This window comes from Electrophorus electricus, chromosome 8 (genome assembly GCF_013358815.1).
Source record: "Electrophorus electricus isolate fEleEle1 chromosome 8, fEleEle1.pri, whole genome shotgun sequence".
NCBI classification, from domain to species: Eukaryota; Metazoa; Chordata; class Actinopteri; order Gymnotiformes; family Gymnotidae; genus Electrophorus; species Electrophorus electricus.
This window is the reverse complement of record NC_049542.1, coordinates 11,475,123-11,503,121: the sequence shown is the minus strand read 5'-3', so window position 1 is coordinate 11,503,121 and position 27,999 is coordinate 11,475,123. Positions and strand designations below refer to the sequence as shown.

The window sequence follows — 27,999 nt, the reverse complement described above, 5'->3', positions numbered from 1 at the left end:
ACCCCCCCCCCCCCCACACACACACACACAGCTTCAAACAAACCCACCAAATTACTGGGATGGAATTAAGGATTTAGGGTTATGCATATGACCAGTGTCCTTCATTTGCCTAGCATGTACAATAATTAACAGCTGAGTGAAGGGTTTATTTAATGGGTACATTCATACAAGTGGCCACCCTTATTACAGACTTGCATATATGCACAAAGGAAAAAAAACAAAAAACAAAACTCACTCAGAACACATCCAACATCTTTGTGCCCACATCATCTCATATCTATATATTTGGTAAAAAATAAACTCCACAACTGCATTAGCCGATCTAGAGCTATACTTTTGTTCCCCCCAAAATAAAATTGTTTAAAAAAAAAAAAAAAAAAAAAAAAAGGGGGGTGGGGGGATGCAATACAAAACCACAAAAGGTGGTGAATCTGAGATTGAAAATCAACAGACCAAAACAGGGTGCAGGTATGGAAGGGGCAGAGAGGAGGAGACAGAAAGAGACTTAAATCATCTCTTCCACTTTCCCCAAAAGATTTAAAAAAAACAAAAAAAATAAAAGGAAAACCAAACAAAAACTTTTAGAAAAACAGCTATGTTACATATGCCAGAATGAAAGGGATGGGCTATTTTTTTATTATTATTATTATTTTTTTAAACACAATACAAACTCCAAACACTCAATACTTGGCTCTTGAAAGCCCAAGTTACTAGAACCATACTCTTCCAAACCCTGTTACCCTTCCCCTTTAAAGACCCCCCCACACCCATAGTGCTACCTCTTTAGTACAGCACCACCGTTAGTATGGGAAGGTACTCCAGGGCAATTGGACAAGGGGAGAAGAGGGTGTGTGGTAGAAGGGCACAAGTTGTTCAGGAAGTGGGGGCCACCCCAATTTCAGCCTTTTTGCACACCAGATTGGAAAAAGCCATCTTAATTGCCTCCCCAGTTATAGCTGTTGTAAGCAGACTTGTTGATCTGGGACTTCTGTTGAATGGAAGCATTCTGACTGCGCTGACCAGAGCCACTCTGTGTGAGAGAGGGTCCAATTTAGACAATATCCATTGATATTCAGATTGTCATAGGAATAATATTTTCATTTTCTGATTAAATGTTCTTCAATTTTGTTTGCCTGAAACATACGACTTATCATCTATACAAAAAATATGTAAATCCATGTAAATAATAATGATATGGAGCAGCCATCTTGGGGCAAACAGAACAAAAATCCATCATCTCTTGCTTTGAAAGTGGTTTTGGTAATGCTGGGACCTTCGGATTACCTGAAAACCCTTGTGGAGTCAAGCTTGTTAAGGCTGACCAGGTGTAAACTGAGTTCTGAGCCAGCTTTTAGGTGTGTCTGCTTATCCACTGAGTCAGTTTCAAACACATATTGCTTCTTCCTTCCTTTTAAAAAATTACTTGAGAATTTCTTGGGAGATGCAGGATCTCCGTAGCAAAAGCCTCAGGTTTCACTTAAAGAGGGTTTAGTTATGCACTTCGTATAATTCTGCCCATGGGTAACTTTAAGATGAATTATCATCATTTAACAATAACATGGTACACAAATTTGCCCTTGGAACATTGCTTTTTCTTTTAGCATCAACATCCTTTAACATTAGAAGACCAGCCGCTTGCATTTAAACTACAGTCGCTGTAACCACTGCTTTGAGCACTTTACTAAAACCTGTGTAATTGCTCAGGCATTGATGGACATGGCTATTGTAATTGGTAAAATACTCACTTCCCCCAGTCTGAAAAGTCCATTTAGTGCTACCCTTCACTTGTCAGTGCTGGCAAATCATATGCAGATGAATAAAAATCAATCAATCAATATTAAAGGCAGTTTGGCCACAGCAGATGCTCACCTGTCCATCCTGCTGCAGGTGGTGGTGCAGCATCTGCGAATGTGGCTGCTGGTGAGGAGCCAGGATGTGCATGAAAGGGGCAGGAGCGTAGCCTGCTGCGGCCGGAGGGTTGATGGGACCGCCGCTCCCCAGCGCCGATGGCAAACTGAATGAGGCCCCAGGTGTCCCAGTATGGAAACCCTGTTTGTCAAATGACTAGAAAGAACAAAAAACTAATGTCAAACTAAATGCTTGAGGGCTAAGGGAGAGAAAGAGAAAATGACAACAAACAAAAAAAAACAAACAATACACCCCATTTGAGGACACTTACCTGTGTCTTTGTGTAAACAGACCCTGAAATGTCAGGGACTCCTGTGTTGCTGGAGGTCACAGAAACTCCTGAGGGAAAACCAACACACACAAACACAGGGACAGCCACAGTGTTATTCATACATAGATACTTCCAACAGTTACAAAAGGGAGATCATGAAATGCCAACTTGGTGCCTGGAAAGAATACAAAATGAAAGCAGGAAGAACCAAATGAAATTACTCCAGAGAAAGAGTAATGAGAAATGGAGGATAAAAACATTTGGAAAACCCTACACTTGGGTACCAAACGGTCATTAAATATTAAAAAAAAAGAAAGAAGTGTCTTAAAGGAATACTGCCTTATCAAGAAGGCTAAAAGCAACCATGTTCCTCAAAGGCCATTCTGCTGAAGGCAAAATCTACCAGTAACATCTGCAAAACCGTTTCCTTTCCCAGGCGGCAACATTGTCCAGAGAAATGGCCATAGCCACAAAAAGCACCAAAATAGGGCAACGACGTCCAAATGTGTTAATAACTTCAGATTTACTGCTATTAAAGTTTTACTTTTCTAAAAAGTCAAGCACTGAGATGCGATTTACTGCCACCCCCTCAGGCTTCATACAAACTGCATGAAATCTAGAGGTTAATTACCAAACTTGTGACTGCTGGTTCTCATGCAATCAACTGTAAACATAAAACATTTAATGAATTATTATTAGTCTCTCTGTTCATCTACATGAGCAGAACTATGGAAACACTGGTGTCCAACACCACATGCATGACAATGGATATGATCCTTTATTTGAGAAATACAGCAAAACCCCTCCAGTTTTGTAAGAAACAACAAGGACCTTCTAGAACAGGAAATTCTACATTTAAAAAAAATATGTAGGCCTGCCATGGAAATGCTCAGGCTAATCTTTCACCTTTAGGAAACAAGCTTGCAAAAGATCTGTTAATGAATACACTATTAGTTAAAAGAACACTCCAGAACTTAACAGCTGTAAGAAGCAAATCTTTCACCAGGCAACATAACCGGAAATTGTGTTTCATAGGCAAGCTTTGGATTTAAAGCTGTTGTAAACACCAACACTTCAGCTAAACCATCTTTAAATCCCATCACTAAACAGAGGGGGAAAGGGGGAAATACATTATCATTTTTTTCAATGTCTGTGTACATGTCCTAGGTAAATCAACTTAAAGTTTAGACCAAAGGAAACTTCTCTAAAGTCCCCCATCCATATCAAATATCGTATGCATTCATGCAGCACATAAGACTGATGTGCCTGCTTAGCCTGCCCTGCTAAGTGTACACACATCTGCAGGGGTGGGGTTTTGGAGTAGAGTTTGGGTAGAAGAAATTAAAGTGAGCCTGGTGGAATTTAAATAAAGAATTTTATATTGGTTCAGGACATGTAAAGGCACAACCTCACATTTTTCTCCAGTACAGTTACATGAAACCTTTTTGCAGATAATTCAATCAGCTCAATTTCACAACCCAATACTCTATGGGATCCATCCTTAATAAAACCAAAGATATGAAGAGACCTCATACTTCTGCTCTCTGCATCAAGGAGTTAAAAAAAAAATAAAAAAAATAAAAAATAAAAAAAATCACATCAGGGCTACGAGCATCTCTTCCTGAGAGTCCAGGGCCACCAGCAGTGGTGAGGTGGCTGGCCACGGCTTCAAGTTCCCCGGTGAGGTCAGTGGTGGTGACAGATGAGTGGGTGGGGTGGAGGAGGGGTGGGGGGGTTTGGCATGTGGCTCCACTCACCGACTCCAGGCGCAGTGACTGAGCTGGCAGGCTTGTTTTGCGCGGAAGCAGCGGCTGCAGCAGCAGCAGCAGCGGCGGCGGCAGCCACGGCAGTGCCATAACTGCCCTTACAGAAATCCCCGCTCCCCGCCGAAGCCTGGCCCAAATCCTCATAGCCTGCAAACGGTCAGACACACAGCCACAGCCCCACAGCATTAGACACACACCAGGCAGGGCTGCATAGGGGAGGGGAGGGAGGAGTTTGGAGCTGTGGAAGAGGACAGTCTGTAAAGCAGCAAGCAGTGTTGCAGGGTGTGTGCGCGCGCTCGTGTTCGTTAGAGCCAGAGAGATTATCCTCAGTTCTGCAAAGTAGAAGGAAATGTGAAATAAAAGATGGAACTCTGAAGTTAAAAAAAAAAAAAAAAAAAAAAAAAAAAAGGGTTAAAGTAATAGACACAAGCTGAAAAAAGAAACGGAAGAGAAAGAAAACTAGGTACCAGTAAAAAATAAATGTAATTAGTCTATACATGAGACAAAACACTGAAGGAAATAAATGGTAATGCTCAAGTACAAAAGCAAGGATTGTTTGTTTTTCAAAGACTTGAACTTAGGGGAAGACAGATGAGAAAAGATTCAAACAGCTGCTGAAACCCGGGGAACGAGAGTGGCTGTGCAAAAGCAGGCAGTGTGTGGATAAGCATGTGCAGGCCCACCACCTGAAACCAAGCCCAGCCCTGACCTCACCAGCCCTAGATCACTGCTAGCAAGGAGTTGCTTCGCCTTAGCAAAGGAGGGCACTGCAGCTTAAAAGATTGGCTCCGACTCCTTTAAAAAGTACTGCAGAATACTCAAACATTTGGTCCTATTCCCCATCTTGTAAAACTGAACATGCAAGACTTTGCAGCTTCCCTTAGCCTACAATAAGACTTCAGAAGTAGCTTACACAATTGTAGCCACACAAGAGTAGTTCAACATCCCAGAAGCAGTAGAAGCAACCACACCTAACTGGGGATGGCAGTAGCTCCCCAACCATAATGCACAGTGTCTGTTCCACTCCTGGTTTGGGCACCAAGGGATGCTGACTTTGCAATGGAGACTGAAGACTGTCATCTGCCTGCTTTAATATGTTCAATATGCACAGAAAAGCAAAAAACCTGCAAAACATCACGCCTACCTGGCCAGTCCTCTGAATTTTGAGAACTGAAGCATCACAGGTAGGTAATAAATTCTGCCAATACAAAACTTACTACTGGTCAACATTTTATATGGATTTAGACCGTTTGTCTGCACATGGTTAAAAATGAGATGGAAAAGAAAAGGTCTTACCAGTGCTGTATCCATGGGACCCATAACCACTAGCCTGTTGGAAGGGGGTGGCTGAGGCACTGACACCAACATTCACACTGTGTTGTTTTGAGGAGGTAGGAGCAACCTGACGTGTGTATGAATTCAAAAGGTGAATTACTTACGAGAAAGTGCCATAACCACAGTAAAGCTTTTTTCATTTCTCAAGGAATGTCCAACATAAAACACACACACACACACAAAAAAAAAAAGTTTCCATTATTCATCTACTGTTCACAGGTGTTAAAAGGGATATTAAACACCTTACCACAAACCAGAGTAAGAAAAACTGTCCAATCAAAATGGGGCTTTAAGACCCACATCAAGACATGACAGGCAAAGAATAATATTGCTAATAAATAGGAGCTAACAGGAATGACATGATGCCTTCTTAAATGCCATAGATTTTATACATTAGGTCCATATTTGGGTAGCTTAGGTGTTCTTCTGCAGATGCTCAAGCTGCTCTCACCGGGAACATGGCAGGACCATACTGGAAGGTATTGGGCAGACCAGGCACACCCGTGTAGTAGGGAAGGCTTGTATAGCTGTAGCCCGGGGGCAGGGCTGGGTTGAGGAAGGGCTGCTGGGTGGTGTGGTGCGTCTGGGTCTGGCTCTGCTGGGGCTGAGCCAGCGTGGTGGCCGGGGCTGGGGATGACGTGTCCCCACGGCCAAATTTTGTCAGGTCACCAGCTGGGGAGGGTGGAGAAAAGTTATTTTTACATAGTTAGCGACAGATGCAACAACGTTGCCAAGCCTGGTCAGCCGCGAGGGCAGAGGTCTGCAACGCAATGACCCCGAGACACCCAAGATGCAAACCATAAGTGTGCTGCATGATGCTCAAGCTGTTTATTGCTACATGCTCAGTTTAGCATCCCATTTCATGAACCTAAGCCTCAGATTTCAAAAAAGGTCAGCATGGTGGTACAATCGGTGCATATTTTAATGAAGTGGTCAAAAATGAAAATGACGATTATGAAATACAATATTAGGCTGTTGCTATAATGTCATCACAAATTTACTGCAGAGGAACAGCTTGCATCCTGATCTTGACTTTTTCCTTTTTTAAACATATTATTCAAGATAATCTGTTATACCAAGACAGATCATCCAGACTTCAGATTTATGAAAGTAGTTGTCAATATCCTGAGTACAACTTTTGACTAGAATAAACCTTGAAATGCATTTTGGACCAGCAAGGTGAATCTTACCAGAGTAAGGGTTGCTTGTCAAACTGCCTTCCCTACCAGTCAGTGCTGTGGTCGGGGTAGCAAATGGAATGCTGTAGTAATCCTAAAAATGTGGAAGGGTTACTCTTTACTTTAAAGCATTCCTTGACAGCAAAATACCTAAATTAACTTCAAGAGATTGTCCAGACAAACTATGCATATCTGAGAAAGTATCAAAGAATATAACCACAAAACAGTTATGTCTGATTGGTCACACGTACCAGTGGTATCCTGGTCTGGAGCATTTGAAGGTCATCATATCCATAAACCTGGGGCTAACAACCAAAGAAAATCATTTCCAAAAAAGAAGAAAAACACAATCACATCCTCTAACTCTAACCTGCACCTTTAATACCTAAACACTTGAATGTGATCACATCAATAAAACCAAATCCTTTCAGCAAGAATACTGGTTAATTATATCTGGTTGGTGAAAGTTTGGAAATGGACAGAAACTTACAACACTCAGACTAAGAACACTTCAAGGAAATACAACATGGGAACCCCAAGTGACGCAGGCTCACCGGGTACGGATGAAGCAAGCCTGGGGCCATGATATATGGGTTGGGCAGCAGAGGAGGCACTCCGGGAGGCAGGTTTGGAGGTGCTTTCCCTGCAGGAAAGCAAGACAAGGTTTTTAATATCTGTGCTTGCGATTACAAAGCTCAACATGCTTAAGGGTATCTTTTGTCCCCCCCCCTTCAATTTAACTTCATCTTTGCTGTTGTAGGTTACATATGTGTGAAATAGACAGATTTTATATATATCACACATTTATATTTTTTATACATACATACATACATACATACATACATCCATCCATCCATCCATCCATCCATCCCCCCTCCCAACTAAGCTACTTGGAGCATGCTAGTAACCAACATTACTCTATATGCTTTCAATCCTAACATTAATACAAAAGCATATTAAAGTTTGCTAGCTCACCATGAAAATTTTGATGTAGGCTTATCTAGCATCAGCCATATGGCTAAAAATCACATTAAAAAATTTATTTAAAAAAAACAAACAAAAAAACAAAACCCACCCACACCAACAAAAAACCCCAATAAACATGTTGCTGAAGCTATCCCAGAAGTAAGCTTTAAAATGTGAAGGGGCTGTCTATAGCTGCTTTTCAATTGTTTTTCCCCTAGATGAATATTGACTTTTCCTAAAGCCACTTTTCTTTTGAGGTTCTTTTGTGTTTTAAACACTGCACTTGAATGGACCCACTGTAATAGGGAGTCATGTTAACATTGTCCTGACTAGAACATACCAGCCCATTTCCAAATTTTAGAAACAAATACTAAAATCAGTCAAGACTCCTGATTTTTAGACTTGGTCCATTTTACGAACCTATTCTGTTATGCAGGATTTACAATTGAAGTGGGGGACTTTAGAATTTGAGGTTCACAGTACGTCAGTTCCATGTACCAAACATTTCTTATTCATTCTGCCAGTTTCTCCTGTCAAATTCTCTTACCTGAGGCAGCTGTACTGCGGGATGAAGAGGCTGATGAAGGTGCAGCAGTAGCTGATGCTGCTGAGGAAGAGGAGGCCACAGCAGCAGCTGCAGGTGGCACAATAGAAGTGACGCCGCCTGCAGGGCTGAGACCCATGGTCAAACCACTAACAGCGCAGAGGGTGGACTGGACAGAGGCAGCGTTAGCCGAGGAAGAAGGAGGAATGGGGGTGCTGTGAGAGGCAGGGGCCACAGAGGACGCTGAGGAAGGAGGCACGGAGGAGACCGAGGGGAAGGAGGATGAGTGCAGACCAGAGTCTCCGTCCACATTCGGATGCTGAGGGGGAGAAAAAGGGAGATGAGGGCAAGTGAAGTAACCAAAATAAAAACAGGGGTGAGAAACAAGCAAATTCAGGAGAAATAATTGACATGGAGGCAAATGAAAGTAGATTAAACAGTAATCTTTTGCCCTCAGTCACACATTGAACACATTCCACATTCAGAGAACAGCAGCTCTTCCAATTGCCTTCAGAAAGGAAAGGTAAACTGATAGACAGACTCACCAGTAGACTTGCACTAGATGTGTGGACTGAGGAAGGAGTCAGACTGTTCTGTTGGGTGGGTAGTGAGCTAAGAGAGTCACAGAGCAAGACATTCACATTTCCCTTTCTTTAAAATATTTAACATAAAACTACTCTTGAAAGTATCTTACTTGTTGTGTGGTGGAGGTGCAATTGAATTAGAGGGGTCTTCATGTCCAAGAATGGCAAGTGGTGTCTGATGGGATGTGGTCAGCAGAGAGGCAGGACCAGACTGTGGGTCTGCCAATGAAGCAATGTTTGACACAGTGGAAGGTGCAACAGGATCGGATGCTGGCTTTGTGGACACTGCAGAACCTGCTGCAGCTAGACAGGGAACAATTGAGGGAAGTGCACATACATAGTAAAGTCCTGCTTGTGGAACATAGTAAATTAGTGTAAGGAACACTTCAAAAGCAGCAGGGCATCTTACCTTCCAGAGACTGTGTTGTGTGTATTGAACCAAACCCATTCTGTACCTTCCCAAGAAACAAAAACAAAAAACAGTTAAGCATGGGTATGAAGAGAGAAGAAAAATGAACTGTAAATAAACAAATAAAATAGCCAGACGACAGACAATCATTAAAACTGATGAACATCATGATCACAATTAACTTCAAGATAAGGGAAATGAACACAATCCAATCTTCAGGTAAGAAAAAGCCTGTGTAGAATACTGGTTACCTTAAGAAACCTAAAACCACAGGGATTTATGGAATGGCAAGGCAAGAATGCGCAGAGATGGAGGAGGATTTATTTATTATTTTTTGGTATGCCAAAAAATAAACAGCAGCTGTTTACTACCCAAAACCTGGAATTTAACCTGTCTTGGAGTAGGTCAGGCCTGTGCCAAATTCCTTGTAAAAAGTGATAGACAATCCACACTTAATCTAGTTTAAAAATTGGCCAGCTGACCAGTAAATCCTCCTTTCTGTACACTTGTGGCCTGTGCGATTTAATTGTATGCTCATACGAAAGCCCACAGTTTACACCTTATATGCAAAAAATTCTACAATTGATAATTTAACCAACAAACAAAAATGTACACCAAAATCAACTCTGGGTTTTTTTGGGTTTTGTTTTGTTTTATTTCTACATTTAAAAATATAATTCTAAAGTGACCATGCATGAGGTTTTACCTTGGGCTGTATGTCTTTCTGTGGGGAGGAGGACACTGAGGGGGGATAGCGTCGTGTCTGGCCACCTCTCTGATCATACAGCTCCATCTGGGTGGGGTTGGGTAGGGTTGGAGTCTGCTCACTGAGAGAGTGTGAGATTGGGACATGCATCAGCCCACAAAGCTGTGGTTCATATGTTTTGCAGAAAACTAACAATTCCATGAGACCTGAATTAACTAAAACACCAGAATGTAAAAGGGGAGAAATGGCAAGACCTGTTGGCGCTCGTGTAGAGGTTGTTCTGGGCAGGGTTGCCGGCTGTCGTGGTGGCAACCGCTGCTGTGGCGTCGTACTCGGGCAGTACAGGCTCAGAGCCAAACTGTAATGCTCCGAACTGTAGGTTGAGTCCAGATATATCTGCTGAGCCTGGCATCTCCACCGCTAAAGCAGGAATCTGCCATCACAGAAAGCACTTCTCTATACACATGAAAAATAGCTTTTGAAAAATTCAAAAATCACCTTGCTTGCAAAGTAATGCCGCTGAGGATCCAAGGACACCAACTTTTCAAATGTATTCAATACTACAGATTAAAATTAGACTTATAATTAATACTAAAGCCAACTAAGCATCAAAGTATTAGGTACTTCTGCATCATATATTCTGGACCAGGAGCAAGCAAATAGATTATTTTAGTATATTATGTAGTACAAGTCAAATCAACAGCTAACAAATGTGACAAAGGTTTTACTAATAAAGCATACCATACTGCCATGTGAAGGGCTAATGCAAATCTAACCTTGTGCAGCACCAACCTTTGTTGTGATGGCTGTTCTTTTCTTCTGCTGTTTGAGTTTATGCTGTTGTAGGGGCAAGGGGCTAGAGGCCAGGGGGTCTGCTGGCCCTGGAGACATCTGTTGGCTTGGCGTAGATGAGGGCTTTGGGTGTGAGGCAGAGACAGTTTGGGCCAATGAAGCAGATGGGGAGGAATGAGAGGGCAGGGAGGAGGCAGTGGAGGGGGGCAGGACTTTTTCCTGGAGGTAGGCATCCATCATAGAAGCAGTGGAAGCAGGCTGGTAGGGCTGCCGCTTGGTGAAGGGACTGTGTACCGGAGCTTCTGTTGCATGTTTCACATCTGGAGACAGGATAACGCATGAAAACAGTGTGAAACTTAGAACCAGTGGACCACCAAGAGGAACATCACCACATTACATGCAACATACGAGGCAAATAAACTATGTTTTGTTTTTTTTTTGTTTTTTTGGGGGGGGGGGGGGGGGGGTGTTTCTTTCCATAATTTGCAGTGTAACCAACTACACATGTCAAAAAAAAAAAAAAACGGAGAATATCCTATGGAGAGAGAAGCGATGCACAGATCGCATTCTCAAGTTAGCTATAGATTCCCAAACAAGCACTCCGTATCGGCCTATACTCAGTACCAATCGAATACAAGTGCCCCGCGTAAAATACCATTTAAAACCCATATGTGAATGGGCAGGACTAATCGGGATTATTCTTCCCAATGTATAGGAGCACAGGTCTAACACCTCTCAGAACAGCAATCACCTAGATCAGCTAAGCTAGCAATATGCACTGTGTGTTGGCTACATAGTTTCTGCATAAAGCTGCATCTTTCAATTGTAGTGCAGTGTGTGATCTTACTCGCATGTAGCTTGCAGTTAAAGCACAAGTTAAAAATGCATTCAAGAAGGCAAACTGCACTGTGGTTGCAATCAGGCAGCAAAATACCACAATTTCTGTCTGGTACACCCCACCCCCATCTTTCATGTGATCTTTTCAAAGTTTCTTGTATCCTTGAAACAAGAATGTCTGCTTTAACAAATATTCAGGTTCTGCTGGACGTTCACAAACTTGAAACCTTGGATTTGCAATGGTCATACACTGCTGTGCTACTGATGGACCATCAAGATAAGTGCTTTGAGAAATGTTAGAGTGACTAGTGTACCATGGTGACAAACACGCAAACAATATCCTTAACCTTTTTAGAACAATTAAATGTACAGACGGTTAATACTGTTAAATTTATAATAGCCTTTATTAAAAGACAGCATTGGATATAGATTGGTCACGTCTGTCATACTCAGATACCATAAGGCCGATGTCTGTGCCAATACTGATACAGTACTGGTATCGGTACATGCCCATCTTTCAAAACATTAAACATCAGTGTGCTGATTATGTGAAATTGTAACCAATATCACCAGATCTATGAGCTTCAAGTCAGGCTCTCCTACCATATTGTCCCAGGGTAGTGGGGCTGGCGTCCCAGGTGGATGTGCCCGTGCTGGATGGTCCGCCCTGAGAGTGCTGGGCTGCCAGCTGAGCCAGAGCCTGGGCCGTCTTATACTGCTCCAGGAACTGGGACCCACTGGTGGAGCCACTGCTACTGCTTTTGGTGTCACCCACCTCTCCAAAACTCTGAGCATGCTTACTGAGCATGCTTACCTTGGAGGGCAGATGAATTACAAGGTTTTATTGTACAGTACTTGTCTAGGTGGTGGACAGAGGTAGATGTTGTTGCTTTTTTTTTTGTTTTGTTTTGTTTTTTTTAAATGGATGCAACATTATAAAACTGAATAAAAAATTTTTTTAATTATTATTTGTGTAACAGAAGCTTTACACAAAGCTTTAGAACATGCTGAGCTGCAGTAGCCTCAGACCGTTACACCTCTACTGCCTTGATCACTTCTCTTACCATACTGTGCTGATTATAAGAGGAGCTGGAGGGCTGGGAGAGTGCAACAGGTTGTTTGGAGTTGCTGAACACCAGAGACTGGGACAGAGATGGGGGCTGAGGGGTCTCCACTGGAGCTGGCTCTGTCTCAGAAGAGGGTGTTTTCCCCAGCAGTACTGCCAAGTCAATCCTATTGAAGCAGGCAAGGTCAACAAATGTACCTACTTTGACTATTTGTTTGGCACCTCATACTTCTTACTACCACCAAAACCATGAAATGTTTGTGTGAGCCATAATATGAAATGGCATTGTAATAAGCAACATTCAGGTTTTCAGTGAGCCTGGCAGAAGTAATCAGAACATTTGACTCAAGTTCCAGTGGCTTTATAGTCAGGTTGTTTACCATGAACCTGTATAATGTTAGTTATAATAATCCAATGTAACAGTGTGTTCTTTCAATGTCAATTCCATCATGAACAGTAGCATCAGGATTACAAGCATCACCACCACGGAATTGAATGCAGCACGTCTGAATGGTTAGCCCTACGACAAATGGCTAATGATGGTGGTGCCACTATGACTAATAAAAGTGTGTCGGCTATGTATGCTGACATGATTTGCCACACACACACACACACACACACACACACACACACACACGACCATAAGTTGATTGCTGAGATAAATGACTGGCCTACTAGTACATGTTCTTCATGCCATACCTCTGTCCAGCAGTTATGGTGACGTTTTCTTGTGGCATGGGAATAGAAGCCACACTAGATGCAGTGAATATCTTGGTCTCTGACAACTTCAGATATGTCAAGAAGAAAAAAAGAGTAATCAAATTCCTCTAGTTTGCAATCAAAACACTAGTTAATCGATGTATGCATTACACTCACATCCTCATTCCAGTCTTCAGTGCCCCATTCTTCTGTAGCAGTTCTCCAAGCACCTTATAAAAGGGCATCGCTTTAAAGATGATTTTTACACTTGGGACAATTCTATACAAGACAGAAGGATGCTACACTTACCAGGAGCAGTGTCAAATTTTCGTGGGTAATTTGTTCCATCCCCAGTAAACTCATGCCCTACAGAAAAAAAAAGGTAAGTCTCTGCCCACAGAGAGCAAAGCAACTCCCAGAAGCTTAAATGGAACATATCTGGGCACCATGATCAATCTTGAAGACATGCATGATCTACTTCTCAAGTGAACTGTAGGGACAGTGACATTTTATGTCCTCCTATTGTCTCCAAACTTCACATAACTTTGATAGCCAGTAATACCATGGGTCCATGCTATATTTCCAAATCGACAAAATGACCAATTACTGCACTGACTGGCAAATTATATCCAATCTCTTTCTTACGGTCTCTCTCATGCATGACACAGTTGACAAATAGTTCAATGTGAGCTAATGACAGCAGTACAGCATGGCAGGTGAGGAGATGTTTAAAAAAAAAAAAAAAAAAAAAGCACGCGATGTCAGTAGTGTGGCAGTGGTTCAGCCAGATTGACAGTAAGATATTTCTCAAAGTTATCTATAAACTTTGTTGGGCAATAGTCAGCACATCTGGCGGTAATATCATAAAAGTACCCAAAGGAACATCCTAAAAGTGTTTAATTCAGGTTGATACAGCCCCACTCTGAGTTCCTGAAATAGTCATCACTGTCTGACATATTACAGCAGTTAGAATATGACTAAAGCAGTTAATGGTGGAAAGAGGCGACTGAAGCAATAACAGTCCATCTAGCTAAGGATACGTTGTTCAAAGCTGTGGACGGGATTTGACACAGGATTTGACACTAATGTATGGTGTAATCACATTTTTCCTAACAACCGCTGGTCCACATATAGATAGGGTATTAGATACAGATAGGAGGATTGCTGCAAAAAAAATAACAGGGAATTTTGAGCCTTTTACAATATCTTTTTGTTTATATTTTGCTACATTTTTAGAAATGTTTCTACTCAAGTTCTGAGTACTTGAAAAATCTGTATTATTTAATGGTTGTTTTATTTCACTGTTGATTCAACAGTGTTTAATGACTAAAAAGTTTAATGGTATCTTAATTATTTTGTTTTAAATGAGAGAATTGGTACATTTCCAGATTTGAATCCATCATCTATCAGTGCATTTCAAAATTGGGAAGAAATACTGCATGATTGTTCATGAAAAACATCACACGATTTTTGGGAAGTTCGCTATCTGGGCAAGCACCCATATATACAGACCATGAAGCACTGCAGAGGAAAAGAAAACCTGAAGAAACATTAGGAAATGTCAATTAAATGCAGACATCTCACATGGAAGGCTAGCACCAATGTTATGACGACTATTTGACTGATCAGAACCAACATGGCATGAAAAGAATCAAATTGAAGCAATGTGACTAAGCAACCATCAGATCCTATAGAGACAGAAACACACGTATGTGAGAGAGAGATATCATACACTCTCACACACACAGCAATGGAAGAGATACCCACTGGCTCCGTCTTCTGGTTCCAGGTTGCCCGTGTTGCTCCAAGTGCTTCCCCCAGCATAGCTCTCCTCTGTCTGGGCTGGCTCAGCATAGTCCGCTGGGTTAAACGTACTATTAAACAAGGATGAAGTGGGAAGGGGGGAGAGAAAACACACACACACACACACACAATAATTTGCTTAAAGAGCAACAAGGCTATTGCTTCACATTTCAGAAAGGGATTGTTCCACAGTACATCATCTAGCAGGAAAACCATTTGAAGCAAGGAAGAAATGGCCCAACCCCACAAAAATATTAAACAACAAATAAACCATACAACTCCATCTTCAGGTCCTTGACTCTGCAAGCTTTAAACCCCATTATTAAAAAGCAGCAAAAGATACAAAGTCCAGTTCACAAAGTAATACAATTTTAGCGAACAACTCATTCAACACTATCTCCAAGCCTACAACAAACCAGAGAACCAAAGAAACCAGTCAGGCCAAGTTCAAGAACACAGCCAAGGGCAAAGGTCTTGGTCAAGATCAGCTCACTACCTTCTTTACTGCCACAATCCCTGCCCCCTCCTGCTACCATCTATCCATACTGCACATTTGCTGCTGCATATTTTTGATTGACACGATGACCAATGAAACTCACCTCTCGTCTCCTGACAAATCGTATCTGGGGGCCTTATCACTCTGGCTTTAGAAGAAAACAGGGACAGTTTAGGGACAGCACAGGGTTTAGTAGAAGGGACTGCATCTGTCAGAGTTCATTTCATGCCTTTATATAAACGAAGTTTTAAACATGTGTGAAATACCCATAATGGCACACCTACATCACAGGTAAAATGGCCTACTTTAAACAGGTCTGAGATAGCCCAAGATAGCCTATGCTAATCACAAAGCACAGGTCAAAATGTGGGCAGATAATACAAACACATGGCTCATCTTGTGGAAGAGGTTAAAAAGTTAAGTGAGGCTGAATTTCTAAATCAATAAAGCGCATGCAAAGTCTAAGCACACACCCCTGCAGACCAAACTTCACATATTCGACAAGAATTCCAGCAGGAAGGAGCTGAAGGAAGCAAAGACACGCAGGCCATACAACAGAGCACAAACTGTAAAGCACAGTATAAACCAAAAACTTAATCATGATTAGTATTTGCCAAGAAAGTTCCAGCATACACAAGAGCTAACCTGAGCTACTCCTGGATAAGGAAAACATGTTCTGTATCAGATAATCCAAACATACAAACCAACCAACCAGATTTACAGAACATGCTAAAGCAAATGCTCAAACCTTTCCAACAAAACTCTCCTTCACAACTTGGAGAATAGAAACTGGGCACATACACACATGGAGCCAAGGAGACACTTGGCTGTAAAATCCTTTATTTACCTGGCTAACTACAATTTTGGAAAGGGGAGTGTGCTAATAAGTTAGAAAAGTGAATCTGACACACACACACACACACACACACACACACACACACACAGACACACACACAGACACACACACAGACACACACACAGACACACACACAGACACACACACAGACACACACACACACACACACACACACACACACACACACACACGGCTCCATGTCCAAATACCAAGAGCAGGCAGTTGAATTTGGGGCCAAAAGGGCTGAGAGTCAGAGTCTAGATTTCATATAAAATATACATGAGTTTAAACTCTGATGAACAGAGTTTTCACAGATACATCTTAAGCAACCTTGTGTTTTGTTTTTTTTTAGGGGAATTACAATTATGTGCCAAAATTCAAAATGAGTAAAAAGAGCCTAAAAAGGTGCCTAGCGTTACTACAGAAAGACCTTATTCGTTTAAAAAGTAGTCAGTCATTCTTCATAAAGACAGGCCCTGGATCAAGCTTAATCTTCTCCTGGAAACCTGCCCTTGAAGTTAGGAAACCATGCTGCTCTGCTATGGTAAATTGTGATGTTCTCTGGTGACTGCATGAATAGAGAGGGGAACACTGGATAAACTTACCCCATGCCCTGAGCTGAAAACCTTCCACCCCTTCTACCAGCACCACCTACAAGATTCAAAGACAGATCAGTAAGCTTTTATGCCTTTGGAATGCATTACATAAAACTGCTGTCACAGAAATTCTTAACCATACTCAGTACTCAAATAAGGCTTAAGGAACTACAGCAATAGAAATTAGTTTTGCACACATTTCCTGAATTGAAGCAGCACAATTTTGACTCCAATTAGTTGCGTCCTCATTAGACAAGTATATTAACTATCACACTGTATTAGGTATAATGTGGCATCTCACCTTTAAGTGAGGGGCCCCTTCCAAATGTTTCAGAAAGCGACACAGTAATCTCAGCCATATAAATGTAAAAACTTAAAATGTATATGTAAATAGAAGAGTGAGGTTTTTTTTTGTTTGTTTTGTGTTTTTTTTTAAATATAAAGTAAAAACCCAACCTCTCCCTCTGCCCCTTCCCCGGCGGCCACGCTCTGCCCCTCTGCTTGCCACTGCACCTGCCTTAGCCGCGTCCAGACCGTTTTCCTGCCCACGGACTGCAGAGGGTAAAAACAAAACAGGAGGAAGGTGAGAGAGAACAGAGGGGGTCAAAGAAAAGCAGGCATAAGTGACCTTCATTAGAACCAGTGGAGGATCAACTTTAATAGCTTTAATTTCAATTCAGTAATGACATGGTCAATATGCTCATTATAAGCACTTCATGACAAACTTTAAAAACCCATGTGGTACATACTTTGTATGAGGCCATGAACTGCTAAATGTGTATAGACAACTGGCTGAACAATGCTTTTGATATGAAGTTGCATTTAGGGTGCTTGTCCCAAATACTTGAGTCTGCAACCAGTTCCGATTCTGTCTCATTTGAGGGAAGGGCTCATTATCGCTGGTGTGCCTTCACACAAAAACTCTATCCGAACAGCGGATCAATTGTGCAACTCCATACATCTTTTTTCTGCATGTAGGTTCATAGGAAAAATGTTTTTGGGATGCATGAATTTTCACTGTTCAGGAACACCTGCAAACAAGGACCTCTTCTCACAAGAGAAGACTTTTGTGGCATTGTACATATATAGATTGCTTATTTCCTGTAAAATATACTTTACAGTGCTGTGCAAAAATTGTTAGGTACCAGAGAAATGGATAGTAAGCATTTATTTACTCAGAAAATACACAAAACCTGAAAAGGGAAGTAATGTGATGAGCTGAAGCAGTCACATTACAAAATGAACCACTCGCGCAGCCCCACATGTGGCGCTGGGAGCGGACAGCTTGCATTGCTGTAGAATGCATCAGAGCTCATTAGAAGTAAACCGCAGACCACCAATTTGAGAAGGATCATAAATCAGTGCTCTGGACTGCTGCAGGCTAGAAAAACTCACTTGACCAAAAGCACCGAACTCAGACCTTTATATAAAACACCTCTCTCAGCACCATTACTTTTCTTGAATGCCAACTGCACTAGCATGTTATAAGGCGCAAGACCAGTCCAATCATTTCCTCTTAAATGTGTAAACTGGCTAGGAGGACAGGTCTTTCTATGAATATCGCACCCTAAGGAGTGATGAACACAGCTTATAGTGTTTACAGAAGGTTTTGGTTTCAGATGGAAACTAGCTCGCACTGCAAAGCTGGAACATAAACAGCAAGCAAGCCAAGGGTATAGAGTCCCACACACTTTCAGATCTCACAAGTAAAAATGTCCATACTGAAAATAAAATGGTCCAAAGCAAACTGGTGAATGAGGAACGCCGACTTGGCGAAAGTCAAACATACAAGACTCAAACAAGATTCTGATGTCACAGCTGTTAGCACATCCTGACCGTATTACGATACTTGGGGAACTTGAATTGCATCCCCTCAGCTTCAGTCATAGGCTTCGATACTACTCAAAAACAGTTAAAAACTTGTATGTGAAAACATCTCACTGAAAAATCAGAAAACTGGGTATCAGTTTTGCAGTACAAGCCAACAGTTCTGTAACAACTAAGAGTTACTTGACCTAATGCTCTGCCAACATCCTCTCCAGCAGTGATACACACTTAGGTTGTGTTCAGCATATTAGAAAAGGCAGGGAGAGGCATAGGCTGGCATGTGAATTTGGCCTAAAGTGAACTGTTTAGATAAGAGAAATATCTAAAGCTGTGCAGCAGTCCATCCTAACCATAGCACATATTACCCACTTTAACACTTGCACCCTCTGGATTAGTTCTGGGGTTCTCTGAGCTGCTGCTGAAGACAATTATTCCTGTGCTGTGGCCATATGCATCAATTCCTCTCACCTATCCATTCTGTCTGAACAGAAAACACCACAGATCACCACAGTCAGCCTATAAAAAGGCAAGATTGACCATTTCCCTTCATAAGGAGGTAGAAGGACAGCTGCCTGAGCCACAGACGCTGGCTGCCTTAAACAGAAACTATCAGTTCCAGCGCAGAGTCAGCACACGCACAAACAGACGCGGTTAGCACTCACACTCTCGTCCACGGCTGGTGCCACGGCCCCTTCTCAGGGGCCCTCCTCTGCGACGTGCGACGTCTCTTTCTGCTCCCCTCTCTCGGTTCTCCTTCCCTTCCTCACCTCCATCTGACTGGCTGCTCTCCTTCTGGCCTGAAACTCCTTTCTTCTTCCCAACCATCTCCCATGAGTCCTGGGGAAAGGAGGAAATACCATCCTTTACATTAACATCACACACATACCAGGAGCTTTCAAGAGAAGTCCCTGGTTTCTACACAAGGATCAATAATATAGCCAGCACAGCACGACTGTTTTCTTAAGAAAACTAACATGAAAGAAGCACTCAAAAGGCTTCAAAGAAATACTGAAAAATCACAGAGGAACATGGGATACATATTGGAGCTTTATGTTGCTCTCTGACCCAGACAGAAACCAAGAGAGCATCCGGCAGCAGCTCTGACTTTGCTCTAGCACACACTGTACCCTTCTACACCACAGAGAGCAACAGAGGGACTTTTTGGTGTGCTCGGGTTAGGACCTCTAAGTGAATCACCTGGAGACGAGCACTCTTGTCCAAACATGTGACCTGCTGTTTTGACAAATTTCACACCTGTGACTAACACACAAACGGCAAGGGGGACCACTGGTATGGTGCAGCACCTCAGTCTCTATGGGTGGCAACAGCGACCTCAACTCACAGTGTCGGGGCTTCCCTCCAGCAGGACGTTGATGGCTCTGTTGACGTCGCCATTACAGTCGTGCAGTGCAATCATTGATTCGTCTTGGTCCTTGCCTGTGATGTCAATCAGCTGTGCAAAGGACAAGCAACAAGACCAAGACCATCAACTGGTTGAGGAAAAAGGCTATTTTTTCAGCATCAAGACAGTCCTTGAACTGTAAGGCCACAGTGTTTCACACAGGCATGTGAAATGAGCAATGATGTATGTAGAAAGGTAAACAGGCAGTGTAGAGTGCATTTCTGTAGTTCCCTAGAATGATTCACATGTATACAGAGCATTGAGAAAATAACAACCAAATATCGAACTGTTTATGCATTCTGGTACATAAATGTAACTGGAGAAGGCACCAAGTTTTAAACATTTTAGATCGTTTTAATCGAATGGTCTGTTGCACAGAATATTGGAGCTTTATGTTGCTGTCACAGACAGAACCCGAGAGAGCATCTGGTAGCATCTCTGACTTTTCTCTAGCACACCCTCCTACACCACAAAGGGAGCCATATAGGGGATTTTGGTGTGCAGCGTGTATAAGTGAACGACTGATAAAGGGTATTAAAGTGCATGACTCCAGGTATGACAGCCCCGCTCCATACATCACCCACACTCCTCATTTCAGAAAAGATCTACGTCTGCTTTAGAATGCCACGTACAGGTTTCAAACAGTCAACAACACAGCTAGCCAGATGACCAGTTCACTAAACAGCAGAACTTCCAAATGGTGCATAGATGTTTATTCCATTTTTTTATTTAACTGCTGATCTCAATTGAGTGGTACTCAATTGATTATTCTAAAATTGTGAATAAAACGCTCAGTGTCTTAATACTGAAATCTAAAGATTTGTGGGAATCATGTAGGGTTCTAAATGCTGCATTTTAGAAACAAAGCTCTCACCTGCTTGACCTTCTCCTCAAAATCTGCATCGTTGTGGTCCGAGATCATCTGCGCGAGTCGGATCTGTTCAGCAGTGGCCTGGGGAAAGTGGGAAAAGGGTTAGCAAAACTAAAACTGACTCAAAATAAGTCTTATGCCTTGCAAAGTCTCCTGCTTGTCCATCAACCTAAAGCAAGCCCCCACCACTTAATTCCATTTCACAAGATCATACCAACACACAACTGTTAAAAGATCAATTGACCTGTCATCTTGCTTCATTTATTTGCCCTTAATTGCTGAATGAATTCAAAGAGAACTGCTGTTCAAAAATTATCTAATTGCCAGCTAACAATACCCGTTTGATTAGGGTACCAATATGTTATACTATGTATGTAATATAAGGGAATTAAACAGAATTTAGACAGAAGCAACAATCATAGAAAATCTTAGCCATATTTGGTAGAGACAACTTAACATCTAATTAATACCTCCTGGGCACTACATTGATCAGACATTAAGACACAGATTTTGACTTAGAGGAGGCAAACAGTGATGGCAGAACAGTTGTAGACTGCATGACATGAGTTTTTCCAGATCCTTGGCAGTTAAACCACAGAACAAACAAGGCAAAAACACCACCACTGATTTGCCCTAGACAAGGAAAAGACGATGCTGTATAAAACTGAATACAGATTAAGCCATAGTAGTAATGTGACCAGATAAAGGACTGGGTTCAAACTACATCTCTTGTCTGAGGATTTAGTTTGACATCAAACTTTGGCTGAGGTGGGAGGTCTGTCTCTCCAACAGAAAATATAAAGCAAGTGGAACAGATTCAAAGCAGTTTAGCTCAGCCAAGAAGCCCATTTCAACAAGGAAATGGTTTTAAGAATGATAGACAAATAATCCTTTGAAAATGCTGGCCTTGGCCAGTGACTATTTGTAAAGGAAAGGGTGCACATTTTGTAGCTGAAAATTTGCAAATAGCATCTTGGTGATTTTTTTTTTTTTTTTGGTAATAAAAATGCTGGGTAAGCTGTGGTGGAATCACAGACAACCAAAAACTGAATACAGTTAACTAGTCCAAACCACACCCCATCACTTAAACCTGTTTCATTTAGACAGAAAAATTAATATAGATGTCATTGCATGGGTGGACTGTTACCAGTAGTCTCTATTCCTGCACAAGTAGGCATTTTTTGCTTGGAACAGAAGTGTTTTACATCAACACTGAACAGGCAATACTCAAACACTGAAACGCATGACTTTGCTCAATACTAGGCTCTTGAGATCAATCAAGATAATTAAATTTAAAAGGCTACCCAATGGCTTAATTTCCATGTTATATCAAACAACCTAGCAATGAAATAACAGAAAAAAGTGCTTTCCCAGGAACAACAATCTGTCCTGCACACCTCCCTTCAGCTTTCTCCACACTGAAGGGGGAACATTTCACTGACAATTCACACAAATTGGGCAGTGGAGAACATATTGTAAAAAAAGTTCTCAGAGGTAATATATACACTCACCTGAGGCCTCTGCTTGTGCTGTGACTGGCTCTGTGTCTGACCCTGTGTCTGCTCCCAGTTACCCCGGTTTCGGCTGCCACCCACCGACGTCATCATTTACAGTATATACAAATAACAGTATTTACAAAGGAATAACACCTACAAAAACAAGAAAAGGAAAAAGAATTAGCTGCATGTATAGACCCCCAATCACTGGTTAATTACTACAACAGTCAACTCAACTGCTATCAAGTAGCCTGCAAAACTGCAAAAAATAAAAAAGATTTTTAAAAAATCATGGGTAGGCATTTTGGAGCACTAAATCTATGTCCAATGCTTTCAAAGGATTCCTTGCAGGTAAACAAAATTAGGTTCTTTCATGCACTTATATATCAAATTTAAAACAACGCGACAATTATGGCTACCAAAGTATTCCTTACAAACCATTAATTCTGACCAAAACAAAACATGGATAAGCTGAAAAACACTTCAAAAAAATTGTATTTGTAGACTGTAGGAAATGCGGGGGTATGTAATGGCAGCAAGAACTGCGCACTTTTAGACGTACGTACAAAAACTAAAATAATCATCTTAACTAGCTACACCGACTAGCTAAGGCACAACACGAGGTTTCAACGCGCGGAGTCGAAACGTGGTCACCGTAATTAACCTGACCTTAGTTACAGTACACAAAACACCCACCGCTAGCCAACCAAGCTACGTACCTAGCTAGCTACAAAACTACGAATGTAACTAAAAGAGGATACGAAACCTGGACGGCGTCACTTGGCTGAAAACAAACCAGAAACCTCAATATGAAGTGACACGTGCAAGTGCACATTTAACAGTTTATAAGATTAGTTGCACAAGCACACGTTATATGAGCCAACACATAAAGCCAACAAACAGGTAAGCTAGTTAGTTAGCTAGCTATGATAGGTAGTTAGCAATTCGCATTGAAAATATAACATTAGTTGTTGGGCTGGCTAGCTAGCCAACATTTCCGATGAATTGATTGACCATGGCTGCCTAACTTAGTTATCTAGCCAGCCATAAGTTGGAAATCTGTATGCGTCTGGCAAGCTAGCTAACACAACGTTAACCGAAACAGTAGGTTACGTAGCCTAGCCAGGTAGCTATCTATTCGTTTCCCAGCTAAGCTTAGCTTCTGTTAGGGTAGCATAAACTGCTGAGGCACATAAACCGGCAGGTTAAATTAATACGGAAGTGTGTTGTTCAACGTATAAATTTCATTTTTACAAATGGGAAGCTCTAAACGCCATTATTTTAGCGTAACATCATTAGCGTTAAGGCAAAAGCAGTGTGGAACATGCTGTTTTACCAAATAGCCAAGCAGCCAAACCAACTAGCTAGCTAAAGCTAGCTCAACTCCCCTAAAAGTTGCCTAGCTAATTTGCTAGCTAAAGTATCTTAACAGTACTTGGGTTACCGGGTCGTGAAATTAAATTACTAACAGAACCCCTCTCGGCTTATCCTTATTCATTTAAAAAGGTTCTGAGTATATTCATTAAGATGCGTATTGTTATTGAAATTGTACCTTAAGTAATAGGCAATTTACAGGTGGCTATTTATCGCTAGCTAACTACCTTACATTGCTATCTAAGCTAAGCCAGCTATGTCAGCCAAAAGGTGGTTTGGTGCTCGCTGCGTACACCTCATGGCCGACAGCCTGGCTATCGTGCTGGACAAGGCAGAGCTCGTTAACGTCAATAAATTGTAGTCGGAGATGAGCATTTCCTATAATCTTTAGAAAATCGAGATATATGGCTGTTACATTGGAACAGTGAAACACAGACAAGCTTAATCGAAACATTGTTTGACTGAAATCTATTGGATTCGCTGTAGCTAGCTAGCTACTTCTGCAAGACACACGCACTACGATTTGCGAGGGGCTGCTTCCAGTTCGCCGACATACACAACACCGAGGTTCCACTGAGGCCTGAAGGCCACAAATAACGAAAATAAATAACAGGCGATGTACTGACCAGAAACCCGACTAGATGTCTCGAAATTAGCAATAACACCGACTAAGGGGCCTCTAAATCTACCTCCTAATCAGTCCAAAATAAAACACGAATTTCTAATTCCTATAACTGATTTACCTATCCAACTACAAAGCTGAACCGACTCGCGCAGACAATAAGCGAAACTCGGAATTTACCTGTTTCTTTTCCACACTGACACCCGAGATAGCCGCGTCACGTGGTTTGTCAAAGGCGCATCAGCTTCAAGAAAAGAGACCTCGACCATGTGATTGAACTGCTTTTGATTAAATCATTTGCATTACAAAACTTAACAAGCGTTACAAGCACTCAAGCATCACAGCCCTAAGTAGTTAATATATGCAAATCCACAGCTATAAGGCTCTATGCAGATATGGATGCAATCTTGCCTAATACGTTTATTAGTATAGTTTTTGTGATAGGTTTGTTGTAATTGTGCTTAATACTTATCTGAATGAATAAAAGCATATGTGTAATTCGAACTCACAAACTGTAAGCTGCAACAACTTCAAACTCACAAACTAAGTTGCAACAACTTCAAACTCACAAATTGTAAGATGCAACAAGCTCCTTAATTCTCAGGAAAAAAAAACTTTACAAATCAGATTAAGAGCATGATTTCTGCATACCACTATGCTCATATTGTCCATTTAGTAGTGACTAGTTAATATTTCATGTATAACTTAACCACTGAAAATGACAAATTGTTAATTCTGATGGTCCGAAGGTGTTCTACAAACCAATCAGCAAGCCTTCTCTTGGTTTCTCCAATATAAAGCTGACTACATCTCTTGCAAGCTATACATTAGACAAATCCTGCAGTAATGCATGAGAAGGATTGATTGCTAACAATTGATCCTTTTGTGTCAGTTATTTTCATGGCTATGTTAATACATTTACAATTAGCACATCTAGAGTGGCTGCAGGCTGCAATACCACAGTTATTATCTGAGTGGTCATTTATCTCACTCATGACAAGCATGTCTTTGGTGTTTTTGTCTCATAGGAGATTAGAGAAGTATCCTTTAAAATAAATGTGGCCTCTGCATCATCCTGGAGGATTCTGAAGTGTTGAGTATAATATTAGCCACTGTTTTTTTGTAAAATGGTGTCAGCACCAAAGGAATTCAAACAGCAGATTGTTTATAGGTCAGGGTGTCCATTCTCTGAACAGGTAAAACACAAGCAAAGGCATCATCTATGACTTCCTTTGGCAACCCCAGTTTTGAAAATATTCACCTTTCCTTACTTTTCTGGAGAAAGTCTTCATTTCCAATGTAAATATTATTTGATATTATTTCTGCAATTGCAATAAGAAGTCCAGGATTATTTTTCTTATGAATTTTAGGGAGAAGATAGAAATGGCTAGCGATGATTGTCTACAATAAGGTGTCCTGCTGCAATGGTATAATAGTGGATTGAACGGAAGACTGTGACTGTGGACTGATGTCAGAGCTGTTCTGCATATAAAAACTAGCTTCAGATAGCTGCTTGACTGTTTACTTCTGGTAAAGGTCTTTTCTTCAAATGACAATAGCTCCACCCATCTCAGCTGGCTTAATAACAATGCCACAATAGTTACAAAAGTGAGCAAATTTATATGTAATATCTTGTTCATAGCTGCCCTCTAGGAGGGTTATAGTGTATATTCAAATACTGTTTTACTGGTATATTTTGGGGAACCATAACAAAATGTCATTTAAATGATGCTGTGGTGTGCTTTCCAATCATACTCTATAATTCAAACTTCAAATATCACGTGATAGGAAATTTTGTCATCTTGTCATTAGATGTTAGTATTTTCTTTTACATGACTTTCTCGCCTAGAAATGATGTGTCGTTTATCATGGTTCTACCCCCTTAGCTCAGCAGTAATATTAATACATAGCCACTAGATGACACCATTGTCTTAGCTCACATGCAACTTTATTGAAACGTGCGACGACATCATGTAACAATATAGCAATCAAAACGAAAGCAATATATATGTTTTAAATTTAACTGGATCCCAAACACACAATATAAATATAGAAATACATAGCAAAACGTTTACACCACCTATGAACATCAGGAAGTGTATGGATTTCACATTTAATATGGGAACTGACAGAATGATAGAACCTAGCTCTGGTTATAGAGTAACAGTAAGTCTCCTGTTCACACTTCAAGACAAATGGGAACGTTGTAGCTCCAGATGGAAGAGCATATTTGTGAAAAAGAAGAGTGTATCCAAGCGTAAAGTAATAACATAGTTTGCAACAAATTCGAAACAAAATCTGGGGCGTTTTTACAGCCTCAGAATATAGCTGGTCTTAAAATAAGTTAGGGCTACACATTCAATGAAAACGCTCAAGTAAAAAAAGTCTTAGACTAGACTTAAATGGGAGTTTCCATATGGGTAATAATACTCAGAAATGAAAATCTACATGCCACATATTACAAGATCTTAGACTACATTTTATGATCTGCATGAACCACATCTATGGACCTGTTGCTGCCTGCTTTGTCTTCATTACAAACAGGTCATTGTGTTTGTGATAAATGCAAGCTTAACATTTTACAAGAGGAACCAATCTGTTTTTTAAATAGATGCTTTATAAAATGACAGTATCTTAAAAAAATGTCTGTTTATACTGCTAGATTAAGGATTATATTAGGTATATTGTACATATATAGTATACTAGCTTCCTCTCCCCCCTCAGGACTTGATCTCAATTACTTTGATGAAGGGCAGAGACTTGTTCCCAGGACTTGTTGGTGTCAAAGGTTTGCTGTCAAGCAGAAGAAAGTTTGATGAGTTTCCTATCAACAATTCTTAACTCTTTTTTTTTTTTATCACATTCATTTTGTGAAACTTGCTTTGAATAAAGTATTCCAGCCATTTTAAAATCTAGATATAACACATAAAACACAGATGTGAAAGCTTATGTGGAGCAGAGTAAAACTGTTCACATAAAAAATGACATTCACTCAAAAAACTTCAATAATAATAATAATAAAAAAGCTCAAAATCTTGGGTCACTGTTACCAACAACCTTAAAAATTCTTGTTCATATAATTCTCCAGAGTGTAATTTTAAAGTTACATGCTGATCCCCATCTATTAAAACAGGAGAAGTAGAAATCAATTTAAACTGTAAAATATCTTTTTACTTGAAAATACCAATCTGCTTTATTAGGTCAAAATGAAATTTAAACAAAATGGAAATATGATGCATTTGCATGAAAACACCATACTAATTTTGCTCCCAAAAATCAATTGTCCAGATATAATGACTTGTCACATGTTGGCCTCATCAAGTACCTAAAATATTGATAAGATGGCATTTTCATACCAGCAAGAAATATGGAAAGCTTGACAAAAGAATCCTTATTAAACTAGCTACAAATGTAGGCCAGCACAGTTGATGGTATTGCATTGCTTAATGTTTCTATTACTGTAACTGGAAATTTAGTTCTAATTTAACCAAAATATAGCTTTCTTGAAAGATGAGTCTGATTATGCAGAAGAGAGCCTGACCTATACTCTAAACTATGGTGGTGAAGTTGCAGGCCTGTTTGGCTCCCAAAAGCC

At 40.9% G+C, this 27,999-nt stretch overlaps 2 protein-coding genes across 7 annotated transcripts in view; both read right to left on the bottom strand.

Moving 5' to 3' along the window:
- Positions 1–2: 2 nt before the first annotated feature.
- ubap2l (ubiquitin associated protein 2-like) lies at positions 3–24,681 on the bottom strand. Of its 6 annotated transcripts, none has more exons than XM_035529198.1 (30): positions 24,585–24,681; positions 22,424–22,561; positions 20,916–20,993; positions 19,982–20,092; positions 19,302–19,476; positions 17,269–17,364; positions 16,822–16,867; positions 15,464–15,508; positions 14,829–14,935; positions 13,371–13,427; positions 13,239–13,291; positions 13,062–13,147; positions 12,361–12,529; positions 11,900–12,110; positions 10,460–10,779; positions 9,922–10,100; positions 9,668–9,788; positions 8,962–9,007; positions 8,663–8,855; positions 8,514–8,580; positions 7,972–8,287; positions 7,013–7,101; positions 6,710–6,763; positions 6,471–6,552; positions 5,732–5,952; positions 5,242–5,347; positions 3,937–4,092; positions 2,180–2,247; positions 1,870–2,064; positions 3–1,030 (listed from the first exon to the last, which is right to left on the bottom strand). In XM_035529198.1, the coding sequence occupies exons 2-30, from the start codon at positions 22,517–22,519 to the stop codon at positions 935–937; spliced, it is 3,639 nt and encodes a 1,212-aa protein (XP_035385091.1). In that variant the 5' UTR covers positions 22,520–22,561; positions 24,585–24,681; the 3' UTR covers positions 3–934. The 6 variants fall into 6 exon arrangements, with proteins under 6 accessions (XP_035385091.1, XP_035385090.1, XP_026858117.2 ...); XM_035529197.1 differs by lacking the exon at positions 24,585–24,681 and adding an exon at positions 24,409–24,555; XM_027002316.2 differs by lacking the exons at positions 3,937–4,092; positions 24,585–24,681 and adding an exon at positions 24,409–24,555 and having other exon boundaries at positions 2,180–2,259.
- A 1,664-nt stretch (positions 24,682–26,345) lies between these two features.
- The window catches only part of tuft1b (tuftelin 1b), a 12,306-nt gene continuing 10,652 nt past the window's right edge, over positions 26,346–27,999 (bottom strand). Inside the window, exon 12 of the mRNA XM_027002295.2 lies at positions 26,346–27,197. Coding sequence (XP_026858096.2) covers positions 27,125–27,197 — 73 coding nt within the window. The 3' untranslated portion in view covers positions 26,346–27,124. The remainder of the gene's footprint in view (positions 27,198–27,999) is intronic.

What these genes read in the sequence shown, in the direction of transcription:
- ubap2l (XM_035529198.1), bottom strand. Translation starts at nt 22,519, where the DNA reads ATGATGACGTCGGTGGGTGGCAGCCGAAACCGGGGTAACTGGGAGCAG. An exon ending in TTTTCAGCTCAGGGCATGGG is followed by an intron (nt 15,509 to 16,821) that starts GTAAGTTTATCC and finishes TTTCTTCTAAAG; the next exon opens with CCAGAGTGATAAGGCCCCCA. An exon ending in AAAATTTGACACTGCTCCTG is followed by an intron (nt 13,292 to 13,370) that starts GTAAGTGTAGCA and finishes CCCTTTTATAAG; the next exon opens with GTGCTTGGAGAACTGCTACA.